At 45.5% G+C, this 19,812-nt stretch overlaps 1 protein-coding gene across 13 annotated transcripts in view; it reads right to left on the minus strand.

The window, feature by feature from the left end:
* Positions 1–19,812, minus strand: part of AFAP1 (actin filament associated protein 1) — a 142,279-nt gene that overhangs the window by 80,785 nt on the left and 41,682 nt on the right. For 10 of the 13 annotated variants that reach the window (XM_049108525.1, XM_049108524.1, XM_049108520.1 and 7 more), the window contains 2 exons: positions 3,731–3,859; positions 2,207–2,304 (listed from right to left, as the gene is read on the minus strand). In XM_049108525.1, coding sequence (XP_048964482.1) covers positions 2,207–2,304; positions 3,731–3,857 — 225 coding nt within the window. In that variant the 5' untranslated portion in view covers positions 3,858–3,859. Of the gene's footprint in view, positions 1–2,206; positions 2,305–3,730; positions 3,860–7,773; positions 7,962–19,812 lie in introns of all 13 variants that reach the window. The other 3 variants (XM_049108523.1, XM_049108521.1, XM_049108522.1) reach the window with 1 other exon arrangement.

The raw sequence follows: 19,812 nt of genomic DNA on the forward strand, positions 1-19,812 counted from the left end.
ACATATGGTATTAAAAAGATAAAAACAGCATATAAAAATCATTCATTCAATAGGCTCTCAGTTATGGCAAGATTAAATGTATAAAACAACAGACAAACAGTGCAAACTATACGTGCAATTTAAAACAGAGAAATAGTGAGCCACACAGGTAATTTAAATTTTCCTAATGGCCACAGAAATAAATGAAATTGATTTTATTATTATATGTGTCTTCTCTAACTCAGTAACTCATCATGCTAGCAATGTGATAATTACTAAGGAGATGTTCACATCCTTTTCCTCATCCCAAGCCTTGCAACCCAGCATACATGTGGCATTCACAGCACATCTCGATTCGGACTTGAGGCCCCTGGGCCCCTGCCCCGACTCAGCACAGGTGAAGGAAGTTGGCGGCTCTCCCAGGAAGAAGGAAACATAGATGACTTTTATTTATTTTTAGAGTTTTCCCCCCAATTTTCTATAGTGATCTTAATGAAAACGCAGCACCTAAGGCCCCATGCAGACCTAGTGGATCAAAAGGTTCATTTTTACAAGATCCCTAGGGATTCACAGAATGTGAAAGCTGGGGAAGCAGTGCTCTATATAGTAGCAGCCAGCTCTTGCCCAAGGCACAGATCTGCAAGGCACCTGCTCTAAGCACTGGAGGTATTCAAGATTATCCCATCACATGGGCACCACTATCATAGCCTTTCAGGAACATTAGCATTTGCAGCAGCGATGCTATGGTTACTGTGCACGGTCATACATGTACCTGACAGTAAGGGTGCTAGAGGTACGCAGCACTCTGTGTCCTGATGCCTTCCTAGACCCCAGTTCGGAAGCAGGCTTCCAGTTCCCGACACAATTTTCTCTGATCTGTGAGGTGTGCCTGCCTTGGCTTTGCAGCCACACCACCAAAGCCCTAGTGCTGAGAAAACACTGCATTTGAATCCAAAGAACCTGCTACAAAGTTTGCCTTTTCCTGCCTACTGTATGAGCTTGAACAAATCACATATATTCACTGATCTAAGGTTCCTTGTCTGGAAATGATGTATGCATACTCTTCACATGTAGGGGCTCTCCGAGTTCAAACTGAGAGGATTAAATGAAATTACGAGTGAAAAAGTAACAAGTGTGATGTGTGATACATGGTGGGGACCCAATAAGTGCTAATGCCCTCCGTCCCCCTCTAACACAGTAATTAACGGGTGTCTACTGGACGCCAGCCACTGTGCTGAGGTGCAGGCAGAGCTGGAGATAATTGGGACATAGCCTTGCTCTCCTGCAGTCCTTGTCCTGGTGGTGAGATGAAGGAATAAATCACATAGAAAGCAAACATTACAAAAAGAACTGTCGAGTCACTGAGTTTGCTCTAATTTTGAATGAAAGTCAAATTTTCCTGAGTAAGCAAATTAGCCAACAGCAAAAGGCAGAAAAAACTAAATGACACAGGTGAGCATCCCAAGACTACAAAGGTGGCAGAAATTCCCAAACACATTCTGAATGCATAACATCACATAAAATACGCATTCCTGGAATGTGTACCTATGTTTTATTCCAGAAGAAGCATATGACTGAATATTAAAGTTGCAGACTAAGCCAGAGTTAGCCCAGAGAAAGGGTCAAGACCCCAGGCTCTACTGCCATTGTCATGCCTGCTAAAGCCTCTGACTGAAAAGAAAGAAAGAAAGAAAGAAAGAAAGAAAGAAAGAAAGAAAGAAAGAAAGAAAGAAAGAAAGAAAGAAAAAGAAAAGAAAAGGAAGGTAGGAAGGAAGGATGGGAGGGAGGGAGGGAGGGAGGAAGGAAGAAAGAAGAAAGAAGGAAGGAAGGAAGGAAGGGAGGAGGGAGGGAGGGAGGGAGGGAGGGAGGGAGGAAGGAAGGAAGGAAAGAAGAAAGAAAGAAAGAAAGAAAGAAAGAAAGAAAGAAAGAAAGAAAGAAAGAAAGAAAGAAAGAAAGAAGAAAGAAGGAAAGAAAGAAACCTGACTTAAGAACAGATTCCCATGGCCCTGTGGCTCCAGCAATTGTCAAGGGGACACCAGCCTCCCAAGGGAAGCTACATGTACAGCCTACCGCTTGACAATTATCAGCAGTCCTAAAAACCCACTCACAGGAGAGTCTCTAGCAAGGTGAGGCCTCTCTTCCTCCAGATCTGGGCTATTATCACCTGCCCAGAGCCCCAAGGGGCCCAGAGGCCCAGTGGCTCTGCTGTGTAGGACCCTGCACTTACCAGCCATGGCTGGGGGATCTCAGGCAAAGGCATCTGGGGAGGAGCCGGCAGGCTATTGGGGGTCTCTTGCTTCTGAGCATGATCCTTCACTTCGAAACCTGTAAGCAGCAACCAAAACCACAGAAATGGATGATGAGGAGGGTGTGGATGGTGCCATTAGCAGCCACCACTGTCTCAGCCCCATCTTGAATGCTTTGCAAATATCTGTTTTCTTTAAGCTTATACAACAATCCTGTTATTCTTCTCCAGGTGGAGAACCTACAGCTGAGAGAGAAAAAAAGAGGTTACAGAACTAACAGAAACATTAGCAGGTGAAAATGATGGAGCTGGCACTAAACCCTACATTCCTCCCATGCCACATGGCCTCGCAAAGGTAAGGTGCTCTGCCTAAACTTCCGCTCAGGTCAGTACTTACCCACGGGGACTAAGGGGCAGGCGCAGATCTGGGAAGCAGTGTGTCTGTATTTGGTGCCCTCTTACAGTCAAATACTGGGAGACACAGGTGCCATGCATGTCCTGGCTGGCTTAAGCTTGGGCCCTGGGTGCACCCGTGTTCAAGTTGGGAAGTTAGGTTTATACACAAGTAACTTGGTAAATGTGATGAGCACTGCGCCCACAAAGGCAGGAAAGAGGAAGGAACCAGCTTTAATCTGGGCGCAGGACTATTTCCATGCCAGAACCCCTCTGGAAAGACCCACAGGAACAACCGCTCAACGGCATTTGCCTGTCCTGGGTCATGCATGAGGCACAGGCAGGTAAAGGGCTATGAAGAGACAGCGCCCTGACCGCAAGAAGTACAGTGGAAAACTCTGGCAGAGAACTGGGAGTGGTAAAGAAGGAAAGAAAGAAAAGGCACACATGGGAATTCTATCACTAAAAGCAATCAGCAGATGGGCTTCGGGCTAATGAAGGAGCGCAGGGGAGGAGAAGTGAGTTGGAACGCATTGGAAGGCACGTGCAGAGTGAAGCAGGGACAGAGAGAGAGGGTTGGAACACACGTCGGGCAGAGGAAGAGCAAAGGGCATCAGGGAAAGCCAATAGCAGCTCCTGAGGTCAGAGGCCTAGATGCTGTGGTGCATCCAGACAGGCAGTGGGGAAGGACCAAGTGAAGGGAATACGCAGAGGGTGTGAGGCCAGGGAGGAGGGCCACCTCTACTGATGATGGCAACAGGAAAAGGTGATGGTTGTAGGGAGGGACTGCACGTTTACTGCATAGCAAGGCACTGTGTGGAGGCATTTCACATCATCTCATCCAACCCCCACTACATCCCTCCAGGGAGGAGGATGAAGGGAGCAGACAGAGATGAAGTAAGTGGAGTGCGGTCACTCACTATTCCATCAGCTCCTTGAGGGCTCTGCCTTCCCAGGCCTGGAGACTGCCAGCACCTGGCACAGCGGGAGGCCTCCAGTGACAGCGTGATGAATAAAGACGTTAATGAGCAAATGAACAGTGTTTTAGAAAAGTGGTGGATTAAGGGTGCTTTAGAGACAAAACGGGACTGGGGGAAGAAAGGGCAGACGCACCTTTAGATGACTGTATCCTCAACAGGATGTCGGTGATAACTGCCTTTTTCTCTCTAACAGTTGATGTTAGATATTCATGGTCCAGGAGTTCAAGAAAGAGACGGAGTTCAACTATTAACTCTTCCATTGCTGCCAACAAAAGAGAGGGAAGGGCACTGTTAGAGCCAGTGATGTGCAAACGCCACAGTATAAATGCATTTCATTTTAGCTTGATTGGATGCAGTATTTCAGCATGAAGAGCAAGTTTGCTGAAGCCAGGTCAACTAAAATTCATGCACTGCCTTCTGCTCCTTCACTTTTGCTCTGAGGCAGTAATTTTCATCTAGGAGAAGCTCTAAAGCCATGCTGCCAACAGATGGAGTCATGACCCAAAAGCCTGACATCATCATGGTGTCAATTGCATGATATTAAATTTCAATGTTGAGAAGGAGATGGGAGCTTAAAACACCAAATAGTTTTCAAATAACCACCAGGACGTGGTTTCAGAAACTCAACACCCAAGTCTGCCTTTGCAGGGCTGGATCCATCCCCAGGAAGGCTGTGAGCATGTTTGTGCAGTTACGACAAAGACGCCAGATGCCAAAGAGGAGTTGGGTGGGGACTCCTGACCATATCTTTTCCTTCTAGGATCACGGCAGACTCAAGACCCAACTATGAGGCTAGTGTCTGCAATTTAAAAATCATGGTGTGAACATTTCAGGGACCCTGACACCCTTTTTAGGGCATGCAAGAGGCCCAACTGTTTTCAAAATACTGAAGCATTATTCTCCTTTTTCTGTCAATGCTGCAAAGGCAAAGGGCCTTATACTGCCAGCCTCTTAGCACAAATCAAAGCAGGGACACCAGGCTAAATATCGGTCACTGCATTCCTTACCACACACTTGCAGTAAAAATGAAAATGTCACTGTACTTAAAACTGTCTTTGATTGAGCGGTACTAATCATTGCTTTTATTAAATCTCAGCCCTGAAGAATGCACCTTTTTGGTATCCTGTGTGATGAGATGGGAAGCATGCAAGTGGCCACTCTCCTGCCATCTGAAGGACAACTGTCAGGAAAAGCAAATGTGTACCGTTTGAGGTATAAGTCACACTAAGCTGCTTTCCTTGTGCAGCACCAAAAAAGAAGTGACACACAAACGACAAGGACATAGACTGAGCATATGACCAACATCTTCCCAACAGGGAACAAAGTGAACTTGCCGCCATGCGAGAGTAAATGACAGCATTGGTAGCCAACAATAAAACTTGAGCCTCCAAGTAGAAGTGAGAATCTCAAATGCTTGTCCCCACTACCATGAGTACAAAAGCTTCTCAACTTTCCTAATCAGACTGGGACAGACGGTGACCAAAGGGCTTTTTTGATCTGGAATACAATATGTCAGCATTTAGGCGATCCACACAACTCTGACCAGCGATGTCACAAAATCACACATGGGCAAAGATCCATCTAATGTACAAAAGAAGCAGAGATATTCTAATGTAGACAAAGCGATCTGTGATTCATGCTCAGATGCTGGAGACCAGGTGAGGAGAGAAGAAGAGACAGACACGCACTATGCTTGCTCATCCCTGGACAAGTGTGAGTTCACTTTGCTCCCAGAGACCTCAATGGGTTACATGGTGTTATCATGCCCAGTTTATAGCTAAACAAAGAGAGGCTCAGAGGAGTCGCTAAAGGCTACTAGGCAAACACATGGCTAAGTCTCTGCAGCAAATAATCTGCTCGTAACCACATAGTGAGATCACAGCAGTGAGAATCTGAATGCAGATCTGACTCCAAAGGCCCTGCTTTGACTATTTCATGATATTCATTCCATGACTGCTTTCTGAGATGACCCCGGCCCGGTGAGATGCCACATTTTTCTAAGAGCAATAACATGCTCAAATGAGATTAAGAACACATATGCTAGAAAAAATTAGGAGGGTGATTCACTTCGCCAGAGCCTCCATGGTGCCCTATAGAGTATTATAATCACATACCGAGCCATCTACCTCATACTGGACTGCCCACCCTGGTGTGCAGGGGCAGTGTCCTGTACATCATTGGTTCCTTCTGATGCTCACACACTCAGCAAATGCATGTTGAAGGAAGGGGCACGACTTCCCATAACAAACATGCCACCAAGGCAAGGAAGGAACAAGAACTTCGCATATCCAATTTTCAGTCTAAAATTCTTAATATGATCATGCCTTTCCTGTAAGTCTAAGTAGTGTCCAACAGAACCTAGAATACGTATACCTATGAGGGGGTGGCACCATATGACCCAAGTCTGCATAATGCCCAGACAGCAGAAGGAGCCCACATTTTGTCCTGTGCTCTTTGGTACTGCCACTCTTTCTTTCCAGCTCTGAGCCAGCTCTTGTAGGACAGGCAAAGCAATCCAGCATCCAAGGATTCAGCTTGGGTTTTCAGAGATGTATCCTGAGTGCCCTTCTCCACATGCCACCCAGGGCTTACTCCTGATATCCCACTTTTCCACTGCCCAACACTTGTTCCCTCCTGCTTCCCCAGGGTCACAAAAGACTCACACGTGCCCCTGACCTCATCTGCTACCCCAGCCCAAGTCCTCATTATGATACAGATTAGTCTATTCTCCCTTCCCCCACAAAGTATCATCTGTCCTTAAAGATGTCGCATAGAGACTTAGAGCTGCCATCAAGTGCTGACCATGTGCCAGGTAATACGCTCAAAGTGCTTCATACACATTATGACGGGATCATCACACAAATGCTACCCCTGAGACAGCATTTATTTTCACCATTCTACAGATGGACAAATTAAGACTGAGAAAGGTTATGTTCTTGCCCAAGGTCACATTGTTCAAAGTAAGAGGCGGATGGGAGTCAGAAGCAAGTCTGCTTAGTTTTCGTGCCTCTGTTTTTTATATCATCACACTGTACATTTCGCTCGTGATGGATGAGGGTGTTCATTCCTCTTAGGAGGTTATGTTCCTCAGTGTTTATACTCAAATAACCTCTTTCCCATGACATGGAACAGGCTCTCTCTACACAATCACATCCTATAAGGTCACTGCTCAAATTTTACCTTACGTAGCTATTTTACTAGTGGTTCTTATATTAAAAAACAGCATCTTACAACTGTAGATAATTCACCCAACTCCCTCAACCTGATGAAGAAAAGAAGACTCAGAGAATTGGAGACTCACACCCTGGGCACGGTCTGCTCCACACTCCCATTTGTGCATGTGGAATACAGGCCAAAGAGCTTTGCGTCCAGGATAACAACTAGTTCTATTCTACCATATAGAGTACTCTCAGGGTCATTTTATTTCTCGATCCTCACAATCATGTTATCTTTGAAATATTGCAGATGGTGGAGATGAAATGAAGAAAGGTGAAGAACCTGATCCAGGTCAGGAAGCAAAGCAGGGACACATCCACCCAAGAACCACTTTGTTAGAGCCCCTAACCCTCACACCTGCTCTCCTGCTCTGGGCAGAATGGTGGTCACCTAACATAGACTGGGATCAGGACACAGGTGTACATCACTAACTTCCAGGAAAAAAAAAAAAAATTCCCAAATGCCCACACCACCCAAAAGATCTGGCTCCAGAGTTTATGATTCCCAAGGCAACAGGGAAATCACCTGGAGGTATTTCAGGACAGAGTCTATGCATCTGAAAAGCAGAATTGCTTTCTGCCTAGCAAAAGGATTTTTGCACTGAATCAAGTGACTCTGTTCTTCCTACATGGTCAGTGTCTTCTACAGTCCTACGTGAAAGGGAAAGTATGAATAAAGGCTAGACAGCATGGCAGACAGATAATCCAGTCCGGCAATATGCTTCCTCTGCAATCAACCCCTCCACTTTTTAGAGTAAACCTCTGACTCAAGTTTGGCAGTTTATTTTCAACAACATAAAAGAAGCGGGCTATTGTTTGTGGGACCGAGAAACCACTTTAAAGGAATGTTATTCACCTTAATGCCTAGATCACAGAATCTGAGAGCTAGAAGGGCCTGTGGGGTCCAGTGCCTTTACTTCACATGGGAAGAAGCTGGTGCCAGAGAAGGAAAGTGACCTACCTGCTGAGGCCACACAGGATTTGGCAAAAAGGCCCAAACCCAGAGCCAGGTAGCCTGACTGCAAGGCTGGAGTGCTCTGGTCTGCACGGAACAGTCTTCCTCACACGCCTCCTCCAAGGGCAAGGACAGAGCACCCAGGGTCCACCTGCAGTTTCTCAGGAAACCAAATCACTCTTTGAGAGCAAATCCTGCAAGCAAGAAGAAATGCCTGCTATCATTGGTCCTAGGAAGACACAGTTCACTACCCATAACTCCCTGCTGTTTTGTCAGAAAAGGTAAGGAACAGTTCATAGATTCACGTCACTCGAGGTGTCACAGGTGACAGAAAACACTTGTTGCCGTGTCCACATTCTCCTCAGTCTGCAGACTTCAGTGATGTGCAGGTGGCCCAGTGCTGTTTGCATCCTCAGCCACAGTCACTGTCTCCAGACTACCACGAGGGCAGCTGGGCATCTTTTCAGTGCTATGTATTCATCTGAGACCCCTCCTGTGCAGCTCTTCCCTTCTGAGTCCTAACCTGGTGCACAGAAACTAGACATGGGCAACTTCCCTTACATAATCTCAGTTGCTTTGCCCTAATACTCCAGTGCCCCTGGCTCTCTCCCTCCCAGCCATATCACCCAGCCCTAGCCAGCACCCATGTACCCTTCTCACCATGTGAGCCTCTGGGGCTCTTAACCCACTGCAGCCAGGGTCACCTCCTGCTGCCAGCCAGCCCACCCTGATCACCTGGCCAACTCTCCTCCCTGCCCCTCCAAAGGCTGCCAGTCCTCTAGAGTGGAGTGGTCATTCCATCCATCCTGACCTCTACTTCCCAGAATCTCTCTGTCCACGCCTCTACTTGGTCCCTCCTCATCCGCTGCTTTTTAGAAGGAGCTCAGCCTTTGCATCATCCAAATTGGCTCCAAATCCCAGTTCTGAGTCTTCTTAGTCCGGTGACGTTGGGTAGGTGAGTAAATCCCTCAAATTATTTCATCCTTAAAATGAGATGCTGATTATGCATCTCAATATTATAATGAGGATTAAGTGAGCTGCTCTACATACAGAGCCAAGTATTTAACAAATCGTAGCTATTAACATTATGATTAGCATATGCTTATCTTCCTAAAATTTCACCGTACAGTAAGTGAGCATTGCCCACACACTTAACTTCGCAACCCTGGCATCCTTAAATATCTATCCTCCCTTAAGAAAAGTCATGAAATACTATTCTGTACAATTCTGTGCAAATACATTTGAAACCTGGTGAAATACATAATTTCACCAAAAAGAATATAATTTACCAAATTGTTTTAAAAAGTGTATGTAGGGACACCTGGATGGCTCAGTGGTTGATCCTAGGATCCAGGATCAACTCCCACATTGGGCTCCCCACAGGGAGCCCGCTTCTCCCTCTGCCTATGTCTTTGCCTCTCTCTCTGTCTCTCTCATGAATGAATAAAATATTTTCTAAAAATAAAATAAAAAGTATATGCAGACAAATTTTCCACAGAAGAAGTAGAGAAAGTTGTCAAAGAATTAGCCTCACAAATAAAAGCCCCAGGCCCAGATGGTTTTATGGGGGAATTCTACCAAAACTTAAACACCAAACCTTACTACACAAATTGTTCCAGTAGGTAGATACAGAAAATTTTCAAATACTTTCTTTTTTAGAAGTAGGTACAAAAGTGATCCCTAAACCTGATAGAGACAGCACAAAAAAAGAAAACCAAAGACTAGTATTATTTATAAATATCAATGCAAAAATCCTAAATAAAATATTTGCAAACAGAAATCAACACATTAATAGCACCCCATGACCAAAGGAGGTTCATCCCAGGAATACAAGGATGACTAACATTAGAAAATCTACTAATATAATTCATCATATTAATAGATCTCATAAGATGTCTCCACAGATCATGAAAAAGTCTTCAACAAACTTCAATATTCATTCCCGTTTTTTTTTTTCAAAGTCAATAAATGAGAATTGATATATACTTTCTTAGCTTGATAAAATACGGGTACTATTATAGGCTGAATGTCTGTGTCCCGCCCCCCCCCCGCCCCACAAGTTCCTATGTTGAAACATAATGCCCAATGGATGGCATCAGGAAGTGGGACCTTTGGGAGGTGATGAAGTCATGAGGGCGGAGTCTTCACAAAGGGGATTAATGCTCTTGCCCCTTCCACCTGCGAGGATGAAAAGTAGGCAGTCTATGACCCAGAAGAAGGCCTTCACCAGAATCGTCCATGCTAGAACCCTGATCTCAGATATCCAGCCTCCAGAACTAGGAGAAATACATTTCTATTCTTTACAAGCCACCCAGTCTTTGGTATTTCATTACAGCAACCTGAAAGGACCAAGACACTAGGAAAGAAACAAACACAGCAAAAGCATCCTAGTCAGTGAGAAAGGATTCAGGCATTCTGGGTAAGGTCAGAGACAAGTCAGGGAGGCCCATTTGCTCTACCACCTTCACTACACTGGAAGTGTTAGCCTATGCAACCAGAAATGAGCAGGCAATTAGTAACTTAAGAATGGAAAGAAAAAATAAAATGGTCTCTGTTTGCAGCTGATGTGAAATTATACATAGAAAACTCAAGATAATCAGTGATAAAATGACTACAAATAATTTTTAAAACTTGAATAAAGTAGTAGAATATGTAGAAGCTATTGCTTTTCACATATTAATTTTATACCAAACAATAAATATTAGGAGATAGAATGAAAGAGAAGATCTCATTTAAACACAATTTAGAAAGGTAAAACACTTAAATTTTAAAAGAAATATGCAAAACTTCCATGTGGAAAACCTAAAACATTTCTAAAGACAACAAAGCAAATCTGAACAAACAGAAAGTATCCCTTGCCTATAGAGAGGACAACTTAACATCATAAAGATGTTAATTCTCTCTACATTCACAGATAAATTTAATATACCAGTGAGCATGCAAGGATATTTAAGAACAATGAAGAGGGACTAGCCCTATTCTCTATCAGAATGTAATATAAAGTTTGTATCATGAAAAAGGGGTAAGGGGCGCTTAGGTGGCTCAGCTGGTTAAGTGTCCAACTCTAGATTTCGGATCAGGTCATGATCTCAGGGCGTTGGATCCAACCCCACATTGGGCTCCGCACTCAGCACAGAGTCTGCTTGGGATTCTCTCTCCCTGCCCCTCCTCCAGCTGTGTATGTTCTCTCTCTTTCTTTCTAAAATAAATAAATAAAATCTTTTTTTTTTTAAAGGTGTGATACTGTCACATAAATTCCCAGTTGGATCAACTACAGAATAGAAAGTCAACAAATAGGCCCGTACACATTTGGATATATGGCATCTGCTAAAGGCAGTGTGTTCAACCCAATGGGTAAAAGACCTTGTAAGGTCTTTTTAAAGACATGGTGGCCATTTGGGGAAAGAAAAAAGGTAAGTTTAAATAAACACTTCCACCATATGACAGAAAAAACTCCAAAGATATTTGGGAATCAAAATATTTTTTTAAAAAAAGAAAAAAAATGAAACCATTCAAGTCCTCGAAGAAATAGAAGGTGAATTATTTTATAACCTCGGTGTGGTAAAAGATTTTCTCATGAGGACTCAAAATCAGACTTAACAGGAGAACACTGGCTAGGGTGGGCTGCACTGTGCAGCTCACAGGGCCCCCCACCCACACCGGGTTCACACAGGAAGTGCACTGGGGCCTCATGGGAGGGGCACACCTGCCGCCTGGCCCGCACACATCTCTTGCAGCTGTCTCCAGAGGCTAGGTGCTACACAGCTGGGGAGCTGGTCCCATCAGAGCCCCCTGCTCTCCCTCCCTCAGGACCACTGTGCTGGATTTGAGGCTCCAGTGGGGAAGCAGTTTCTAAACCACATGTATCAGAATCTTAACTAGCCCCTGCTTATTTTTCCAGACTCACCTGTCTGCTCCCCACACTGTGCTTCACACTGATGGCATGCCTTCGCACATGCATCAGGCTTGCTATAGCCCAGGGAATGTGGCACATGCTGCTGCCCTGTGCGCCTGGCTCACCCCGACACACACCCACCACCACACCTCTCCTTCTTGGCTGCCTCTTACCTGCCCGCCCCGGGAGGCAGCTGCGTCACCACCAGGCAGGCCTGCCTCCATCACAGCCCTTGGGTTGTGCTGGCATTATGGTAATTGTGGCCATGCACCCCAGCAGGCAGCGGACATCGGGGGTCGGGACCCCTGCCTCTGCTCTGTGCCTAGGGCGTCCAGCACGGCGCCAGGTTCGGGAGCCAGGACTCAACCTGCACGCACAGTGTTTGCTGAATGCATTCTCTCTTTTGTTTCTACGTCTAACAGGCAACATTCCTGAGATTTGTTTGGAAGAGAAAGTAGCAGAGCAAAATACCCCAGACTGTCCTCTCATAGCAACTGTGTCTTCTGTGATATTCTTAGAACACCCATATCAAAAGTGGCAGAAGAATGATTCTAATAAGGTCACTACCGTCTCGGCCAGGTTGATGGCTGTCTGGCCAGGGCCCTTCTCTGTCAGCAGAGACGCTGAGGAGGACATCTGGGGTGCGCTCAGGACAGACAGAACTTGTGTGGCACTGGGAAAGGGGCTGACGGTCAAGCACGGCGCTTGCATATTTTCCCTTATAGGGTTACAGTTAGGGCTCTTCATGCAGACTCTTGCAAATATTTCCACAGGCCCCTGCAGATCATCTGAACGGGCTGCCGCGAGGTTGGACTGAGAAATCTCAGGAAAAGCAGCATAGCTGTAGACGCTGTCTGGTTGGAAAGTTTCCCTCAGCTAGACCACATCTAAAATTCCTCAGAACTCCAATGACCATGATTTGGATGACCGGATGGAGGGCTCTGAGCACAAGCCACCAAACTTCTTTGACTCCCCATGCCCTGTCTACACCGCAGAGATAATAACAGTTATGTGCCTCGCAAGACGGCCGCAGATCCAAAGAAGGCTGTAAATAAAAGCCTGGAACTTTAGGGGCATTCCATTAAGGTTAGTTTAATTTGACTCTGACAAGTTAAAATAAATAAAGTTTCTACTTGTCACTCTCCAGGGTCTGAACCTATGACAGTCACAGCTAGTTCCAGCACAGACTAGATCTTTGAAAGATTTATCAATATCCCAAAGGAAAGCCTGCATTTCTACAAGAGTACGCATATATATGCATATTCTAAGTCCTGAGAATCTTCCTTTCTGGATTATAGAGAGCCAACAAAAAGCCCCCAGAGGAATGAATGTAAAAATTCGCAGAACATCTTCCTTCTGAAAATCATCATGATTCATAAATGTCAGATTAATGCATGGATAGAAAACCAAGCCCTAAAGGAAACAGCCTTCTATTATTTTGTAAAATAATAGAAGCAATAGAAAGCAAATAGCAATAGAAAGCAAAAGCAGAACAAAACCTAGATCTGGCGATGTCTTTTATAATCATAATAATGTGGGTGACCTGACTTCCTGGCTCCTGAAGCTTCATGCCTAAGCTGGTAGGAGAGATCATGGATACAAATCAAGCCGGTTGCTAACAATGTCTTCAGTATGATATTGAGAGCATAGTGTTTCTATTCCATTTACGCCAGTTCAATTTAATTCAGGACTGAGTTGTAAAACAACAACTGTGTTCAAGATGCAAAATTAAAAGCAAGTCAAAATTAAAAGCAAGCCCCACTTCCAAAGGTTTGTGATCTCAAATAGCAGATAAACATTCATCTGTGAAAGGGAGAGTTGCAGAAGGTTTTCAGAGAACATGGCATTCGTGGATCTCGTTTCTGCAAAGGTGATTCTGACAGTAGCATTCAGGAGAAACTGCTGTTGTGAGGCTGCCACAGGAAAAGACATGCTGGGCAGCCATAGGAGGATGGAAAAGGAAATGCAAATCTGCGCTCTGTTCACTGTCTTAGATTTTAAATATTTGCTAAAAACAACCTCAGTGCACAGATACTTGGGTACCTAAGCATGGGGTATACAATAATAGGTAAAATAAACATGATCTCTTACATTTAAGGTAGAAACACAAGCAAATAGAATGCAAGTAAATAAAAACAGCCAGAAAAGGGGATGGACTCTTAAGCATCTAGCCAACAATTTTTTTTAATTTTTATTTATTTATGATAGTCACACTGAGAGAGAGAGAGAGGCAGAGGCATAGGCAGAGGGAGAAGCAGGCTCCATGCACCGGGAGCCCAATGTGGAATTCAATCCCGGGTCTCCAGGATCGCGCCCTGGGCCAAAGGCAGGCGCTAAACCGCTGCGCCACCCAGGGATCCCTAGCCAACAATTTTATTTCAAATTTTCTAGCTCCAAATCCCTACTTCATTCTGAGATTCTCTACCCTTAAGACTGGTTCTGTAAAACTGGAATTTGAAATGTTGGAAAAGGGGGTGGGGGGATAAAGAATGGTTCTGTATTCACAATGGTTAGAAAGTGGAAGCCACCCAGGTGTCCATCAATGGATGAACAGATAAAGTGTGGTCCACTCATATGACAGTATATTATTCAGCCTTGAAAAGGATTAAAATCCTGATACATACTGTATTGTGGATGATACTATGCTAAGTGAAATGAGCCACCAGGGACTAAAGGACAAATATTGTAGAATTCCACTTAGACAAGGTTTTTAGGGCAGTCAGATCCATAGACTGGGAAGGCTCTGGACATGGAGGGTAGTGATGCACAAAGTGTGAATCTGCTTAATGCCACTGAATTCTACATTTAAAAATGGTTAAAGTGATAAATTTTATTGCAATGTTTTAATTTATTGGGGTACAATATCTGCTATATGTGTAATATTAAATAATATATTAGTTTCAAGTATATCATATAATTTATAAATGAATGAATGAATGAATGAATGAATGAATGAATAAGAATGGCTCCATGTCCTCTGCTCATAAAAGCTCCCAGGCGCCCCCTGAGTGGAGTATAGCCGTGTCCAGCAGCAAACCCTGTGGGTATAGCCCCAGCGTCTTAAGATGCACCACCTTCCACACCTCGCCTCTCTGTGTTTCTATGCCACCCGATCCATCTACTACTCATTCTTTTCAAAATATTCCTGTGTTCCTGCCTCTAGCTTGGCTCGTGTGTCCTGAAATATGTCTACCCTAGCGCTCAACTTCTCTACCAACCTCTGTGTATAAAACCAAGTGCCACCTCCCTCTGCAAACCCTTCCCAGACCAACTAAGGGAAGAGCGGATGCCCGGTCTGGACTCTCCTACCAATTTTTCTATAAAATAATCAGCTTCTTACCAGCAAGGAACAATTGAAAAGTGAAAGAAAAGAAAAACTAGTCCCATTTGTAAGTGGCATTAAAATACATGAAATACCTACTAAGTTTAACAAAATATGTGAAGGCCTAGACACTGACACCTATGAAATGTTGCTGAAAAAAAATTTTTTTAAATAAATAAATAAATAAGAAATGTTGCTGAAAAAATGTAATGAAGACCCAAATAAAAGGAGAGATACCATATTCACAGATTGGAAGATTCTATACTATTAATACAGTAATCGGACCCCCTTCCAAATTATTTTAGAGACTCAACACAATCCCAATCAAGATCCCAGCAGTGTTTTGTGCAAAAGGAAAAAAAAAAAAAGGCTGATTCTAAAATAAATGAAAATGAAACAAACAAGAATAGATGCACGGGGAGAGAAAAGGCAATGTTGGGGAACCTCACCTCACTCCAAGACTTACTACAAGGCCACAACAACCAACCCCATGTGGTACTGGCATTAGGATGGATAGTGAAACAGACCAGAATCCAGAAATAAACCCCCACACAATGGTCGACTGAATTTTGACAAAGGTGCCAAGGCACCTCAATGGGGAAAGAATAGTCTGGAACAAAGGGTGCTGAGCAATTGGGTATGGGGAAAAGTGAAATTCACCCCCTGCATCATACCATATATAAAAATGAATTCAAATGGATCAGAGACCTGCATATAAAAAGACTATAAAACATCTAGAAGAAAATGTGGGAGCAATTATTTATGACTTTGGAGTAGCCTAAGATTTCTTAGGATAGCACAAAGTACTAACATGAAATTTAAAAATTAATAAATTGGGCTTTTTGAAAGAAATCACTAGGAAAATATTTGCGATACATATGTCTGACAAAGCACTTACCAATACAGTGAATACTGAGAACTCACAAACGACCAAACGACAACAAACAAAAACAAAGGAGTCCGATGTTTTGCACACAGGAAAAGACACAAATGGCCAAGAAGCACATACAGTCATGCTGAGATCATTAGTCATCAGGGTCAAATAGAAATCATGATGAGATACGCCTCTACCTACAGTACAACGAACCAGAGATAAAAGGCTGATAACACCACAAGCAAGTGGTGCCCTCCTACCTTCCTGGGGGGAGCCTCAGTGGCACCAGGCACCTCAGAGAACAGTCTGACAGTTTTTTGCAAAGTGAAATGTACATTTAAGTATGTGGTCCAGTCATGGCACTTTCAGGTATTACCCAGAAGAAATTACTGCGTGTGCCTGCACAAACACGTTGACAGCTTCACTTGTAACAGCCAAAAACTGCACACAACCTAAATGACCATTAGCAAATACAGGGATGTACTCACACAACGGAATATTTCATCACAATAAAAAGAAACAAACCATCTGGGGCACCCGGGGTCTCAGTCGGTGAAGTGTCTGCCTTTGGCTCAGGTCATGATCCCAGGTCCTGGGATTGAGCCCCGAGTTGGGCTCCCTGCTCAGCTGGCGGGTTGGGGGCGGGGAAGTCTGCTTCTGCCTCTGTCCCTCCCTCTGCTCATGCTCTCTGTCTCACTCACCCACTTGCTCTTGCTCTGCACTCTCTCTCTCTCTAAAAAAAAAAAAAAAAAAAAAGCCTTAGGAAAAAAGCCCCACCCACACGTGTAACTTGTAAAAGCACAAAAAGGTGCACTGTATGATCCCATTTTTATGAAATCCCAGAAACAGCAAAGCCCATGTACATTGACAGGAATCAGATAGATGTTTGACCTGGTCTGAGTGGGAATGAACATATCCTGTTGGGTTCACAGGACTCGGCCTCTGGGGGCGCAGGACTTGGCCTCTGAGGGCCCAGACTGACCACGTTAGGGGCAGTCAAGGTCAGAGAGAAAACCCTACATAGTCAAGGCAAAGTCAAATTATACAGGAGACACTGTATGTTGTATCTGATAATGCCAGACGAGTGCAATTGAGGAAATCTAGGTAAATGGGATTTTAAGAAAAGATTTTGTCACTCAACAACAGACAGAGGATAAGAGCACTGGACTGGCTTGGCACATCTAGGGCTAATTCTGTTTTTATAAGGAAGAGAGCAGGGTTTCTAAATCAAGGCACAGAGAATTAGAAAGCTGCAGGGAATGAGCGCTCCTCATTACCATAAAGCTGCACTACATCTTTATTCATGACGAGGTTCTTCTTCTAATCAAAGGAAGGAATAAAAACAAACAAAAAGGGAGAGAAAGGCAGACTGAACTTGTAAATGGGGTCTCATTCAAACCACCACGGGCTACTGCTGAGCCTGCCAGTCAGGAGGGACTCAGAGCCCACATGGCTGTGGAGGACAGGGGCAGACTGCACCCTAACCAGATCTGCTTTCTCCCCAGGGGGACAAGAGTCTGCTGAAGCACAAAGCCCTCCAGTGGGCTAGGTCAAGGCTCTGTAAAAGGCACCACAGGGCTAGCTGATCCCCTGTCTCCACCAAGCATGGAGAGACCACATGTGGTCCCAGTCCTGGGGCCCTGCCAGGGAGGTAGGGAGGGCAAGGTCAGGCCAGGTTCAGGGGGCTGGCTACCAACCCCCCCACACACCTCCCTTGCAGACTGCTGTCTCCTCACCCAGCCCTAGGTGCAGGCGGGGAGGTGTGGGCTCTGTCTCCCTGCTCACTGAGTTCTCACTTCATTGGGGAGGCTTCCCAAGTCGAGGCCATCTAGAAATGTGTTATCTAATACTAGGGTTTCACTAATGCAGACCCTGAAGCTCAGGGAAGAACAGGGTCCTTCAGACCAAGGACACAGAAAAGAACTAACAGGCAAGTGTGGGTGCCCAGAAGGTGCTTTCTCTGGCATGACCCCACGTCAAACACACTCCAGGACAGTGCTAATTCACAGCATGAGAGATGCCTTGGCACCATCTCTGAGTGGAGGAGCATCACTTTAAAAAAGTGGCCTCTCAACTGAGAATGAGAGAAGAGCCTGCAGCCTGCACAGTGGACCCCAGCTGCTGGGTGGGAGAGCTGAGGCTCTGCACATGTCCACACTCACTGCTGGGACAGCAGGCTCTGCGGGGGAGGAAACAGCAAGAGATTCCAGAGTGGGAAAGCTGCTCACAGACCTCGACACTCCCCAAGAAGGGGGAGGGGACAGAGAGAGAGGGGGGCCCTAGGCACTTAGGATTCGCTCCCCACTGTACGATACCACATTTCCAGTAACTGAGACAATAGATGTTTTCTATTAAACGCCACCTCTCACACTTCTAGCTACAGCATAGGCAGCTCTGCCACCACTACTTTATATGAATTAAGGGGCCTAATCTAACTAAATCATCTGAGACGGGGGCTTTGGGTCAGGCGGATGGATGGAGGCAGGGCCCCAGGACATTGAGGACAGTGCCCAGGACGTCAGACTTGCCCAGTGGGCGAAGCTTGCTCACCTCCGACAAACTTGGAAGTGGCCCTCCCCACGTTTGAGCTTTGTGTTGGTTCTGAAGCTCCACAAAGACAACGCATTTCAGATCGCCTCCGCAGCCCAGCCAGCTGTGCCCAAACCCCAGCCCTCAATCAAAAGCGGGGGGGGGGGGGGGGTGTCACATGTGACCATGGGAGCTGAAAGCATCCTCCTTGAGACGGCAGGGGCAAGAGGACAGGATCAAGGCACATGGTCCAAGAAAGATCAAACGGAGTCCAGTGAAGGCTTTAAATACTGGCTGTCCTCTGCCTCTCGTATGATACAGGAGACACTGAGGCACAAGAGAACAAGGCAGTGTGCCCCATCACACTCCAAGGAGGCAGAGACTTCTGCCTCGGATTTTTTAGCTAGTCTAGAACTCTTGACACCAGTCCATATGAGTGAGCCAGACAATCCCTTTCTGTCAGGAAGACAGCATCCAGTGATGACTCTATACTATGCCTGTCAAGACACAGCTGCCTTCACAGCAATCAAGCTCTATAATTACACTTTAATATTAAACAGCTGGCAATAAAAGCATTTTCCAAAAGCTTCCTCTCTGTCCTCCGGACTGGAACACCCCAAATCATGGCTTCTCAAACTTCCATGGGCATACTACTAGGGGGGAGGGGTCTTATTAAAATGCAGATTCTGAAACAGCAGGTAAGAGGGTCTGACTATCTGCATTCCTAACAAGCTTCCAGGGTATATGATGCTGCTTGTCCCCTGGGCCACGGAGTCAAGCCAGGCCCTGACCCACAGAATCTGACAGATCAAGTGGACTGGCTAACTGACAACAGGGCTCCTTGAAGAAATAGTGACCATCCTGCTGCCGTGAAGCCCCCTCCCACCCACAACCTCGGCTGTGCAGCCCACAACCTCGGGGGGCCCCAGGGACCTTCAGTGCAAGCTGGATCCAAACTTCCAAGGAGGATGTCAGGAGAGAGGACAGCTGAATAAGGAACAATGCCCCTAAAGAAATGCTTGGCAACTATCTGGCTAGTGTTCTCCAAATGGCCAGGTTCAACCAGGGCTAGAAGGTCTTGGTAGCAGACTTCAATCTGCAGCCTCGTCCATTTCAGTGGGGAGCAAACAACAGCCGTGGGCCCAATCTGACCTGAAGCCTATGTCTGTAAAGACGGTTTGGTTGGCACTCACCACGCCCACTCACTGGCTGGCCACAGCGGCCTTCATGCTACAGCAGCAGAGTAGAATGGTTGGGACAGAAGCCTAAAGCCTTTATAAAGTCTTTGCCCCATCATAGGTTTGCTCACCTCTGCTCTGGGGGGTCCAAGGAAGCAAAGTCTAGGAAGGCAGGCCTGAAGGACAAAACCCAGCATACAATGCCAACAGAGGCAGTTGGGACAGGCTCAAGACCTGGAGAGCAAGT

This window comes from Canis lupus, chromosome 3, assembly GCF_003254725.2.
Source record: "Canis lupus dingo isolate Sandy chromosome 3, ASM325472v2, whole genome shotgun sequence".
Classification (NCBI taxonomy): Eukaryota; Metazoa; Chordata; class Mammalia; order Carnivora; family Canidae; genus Canis; species Canis lupus.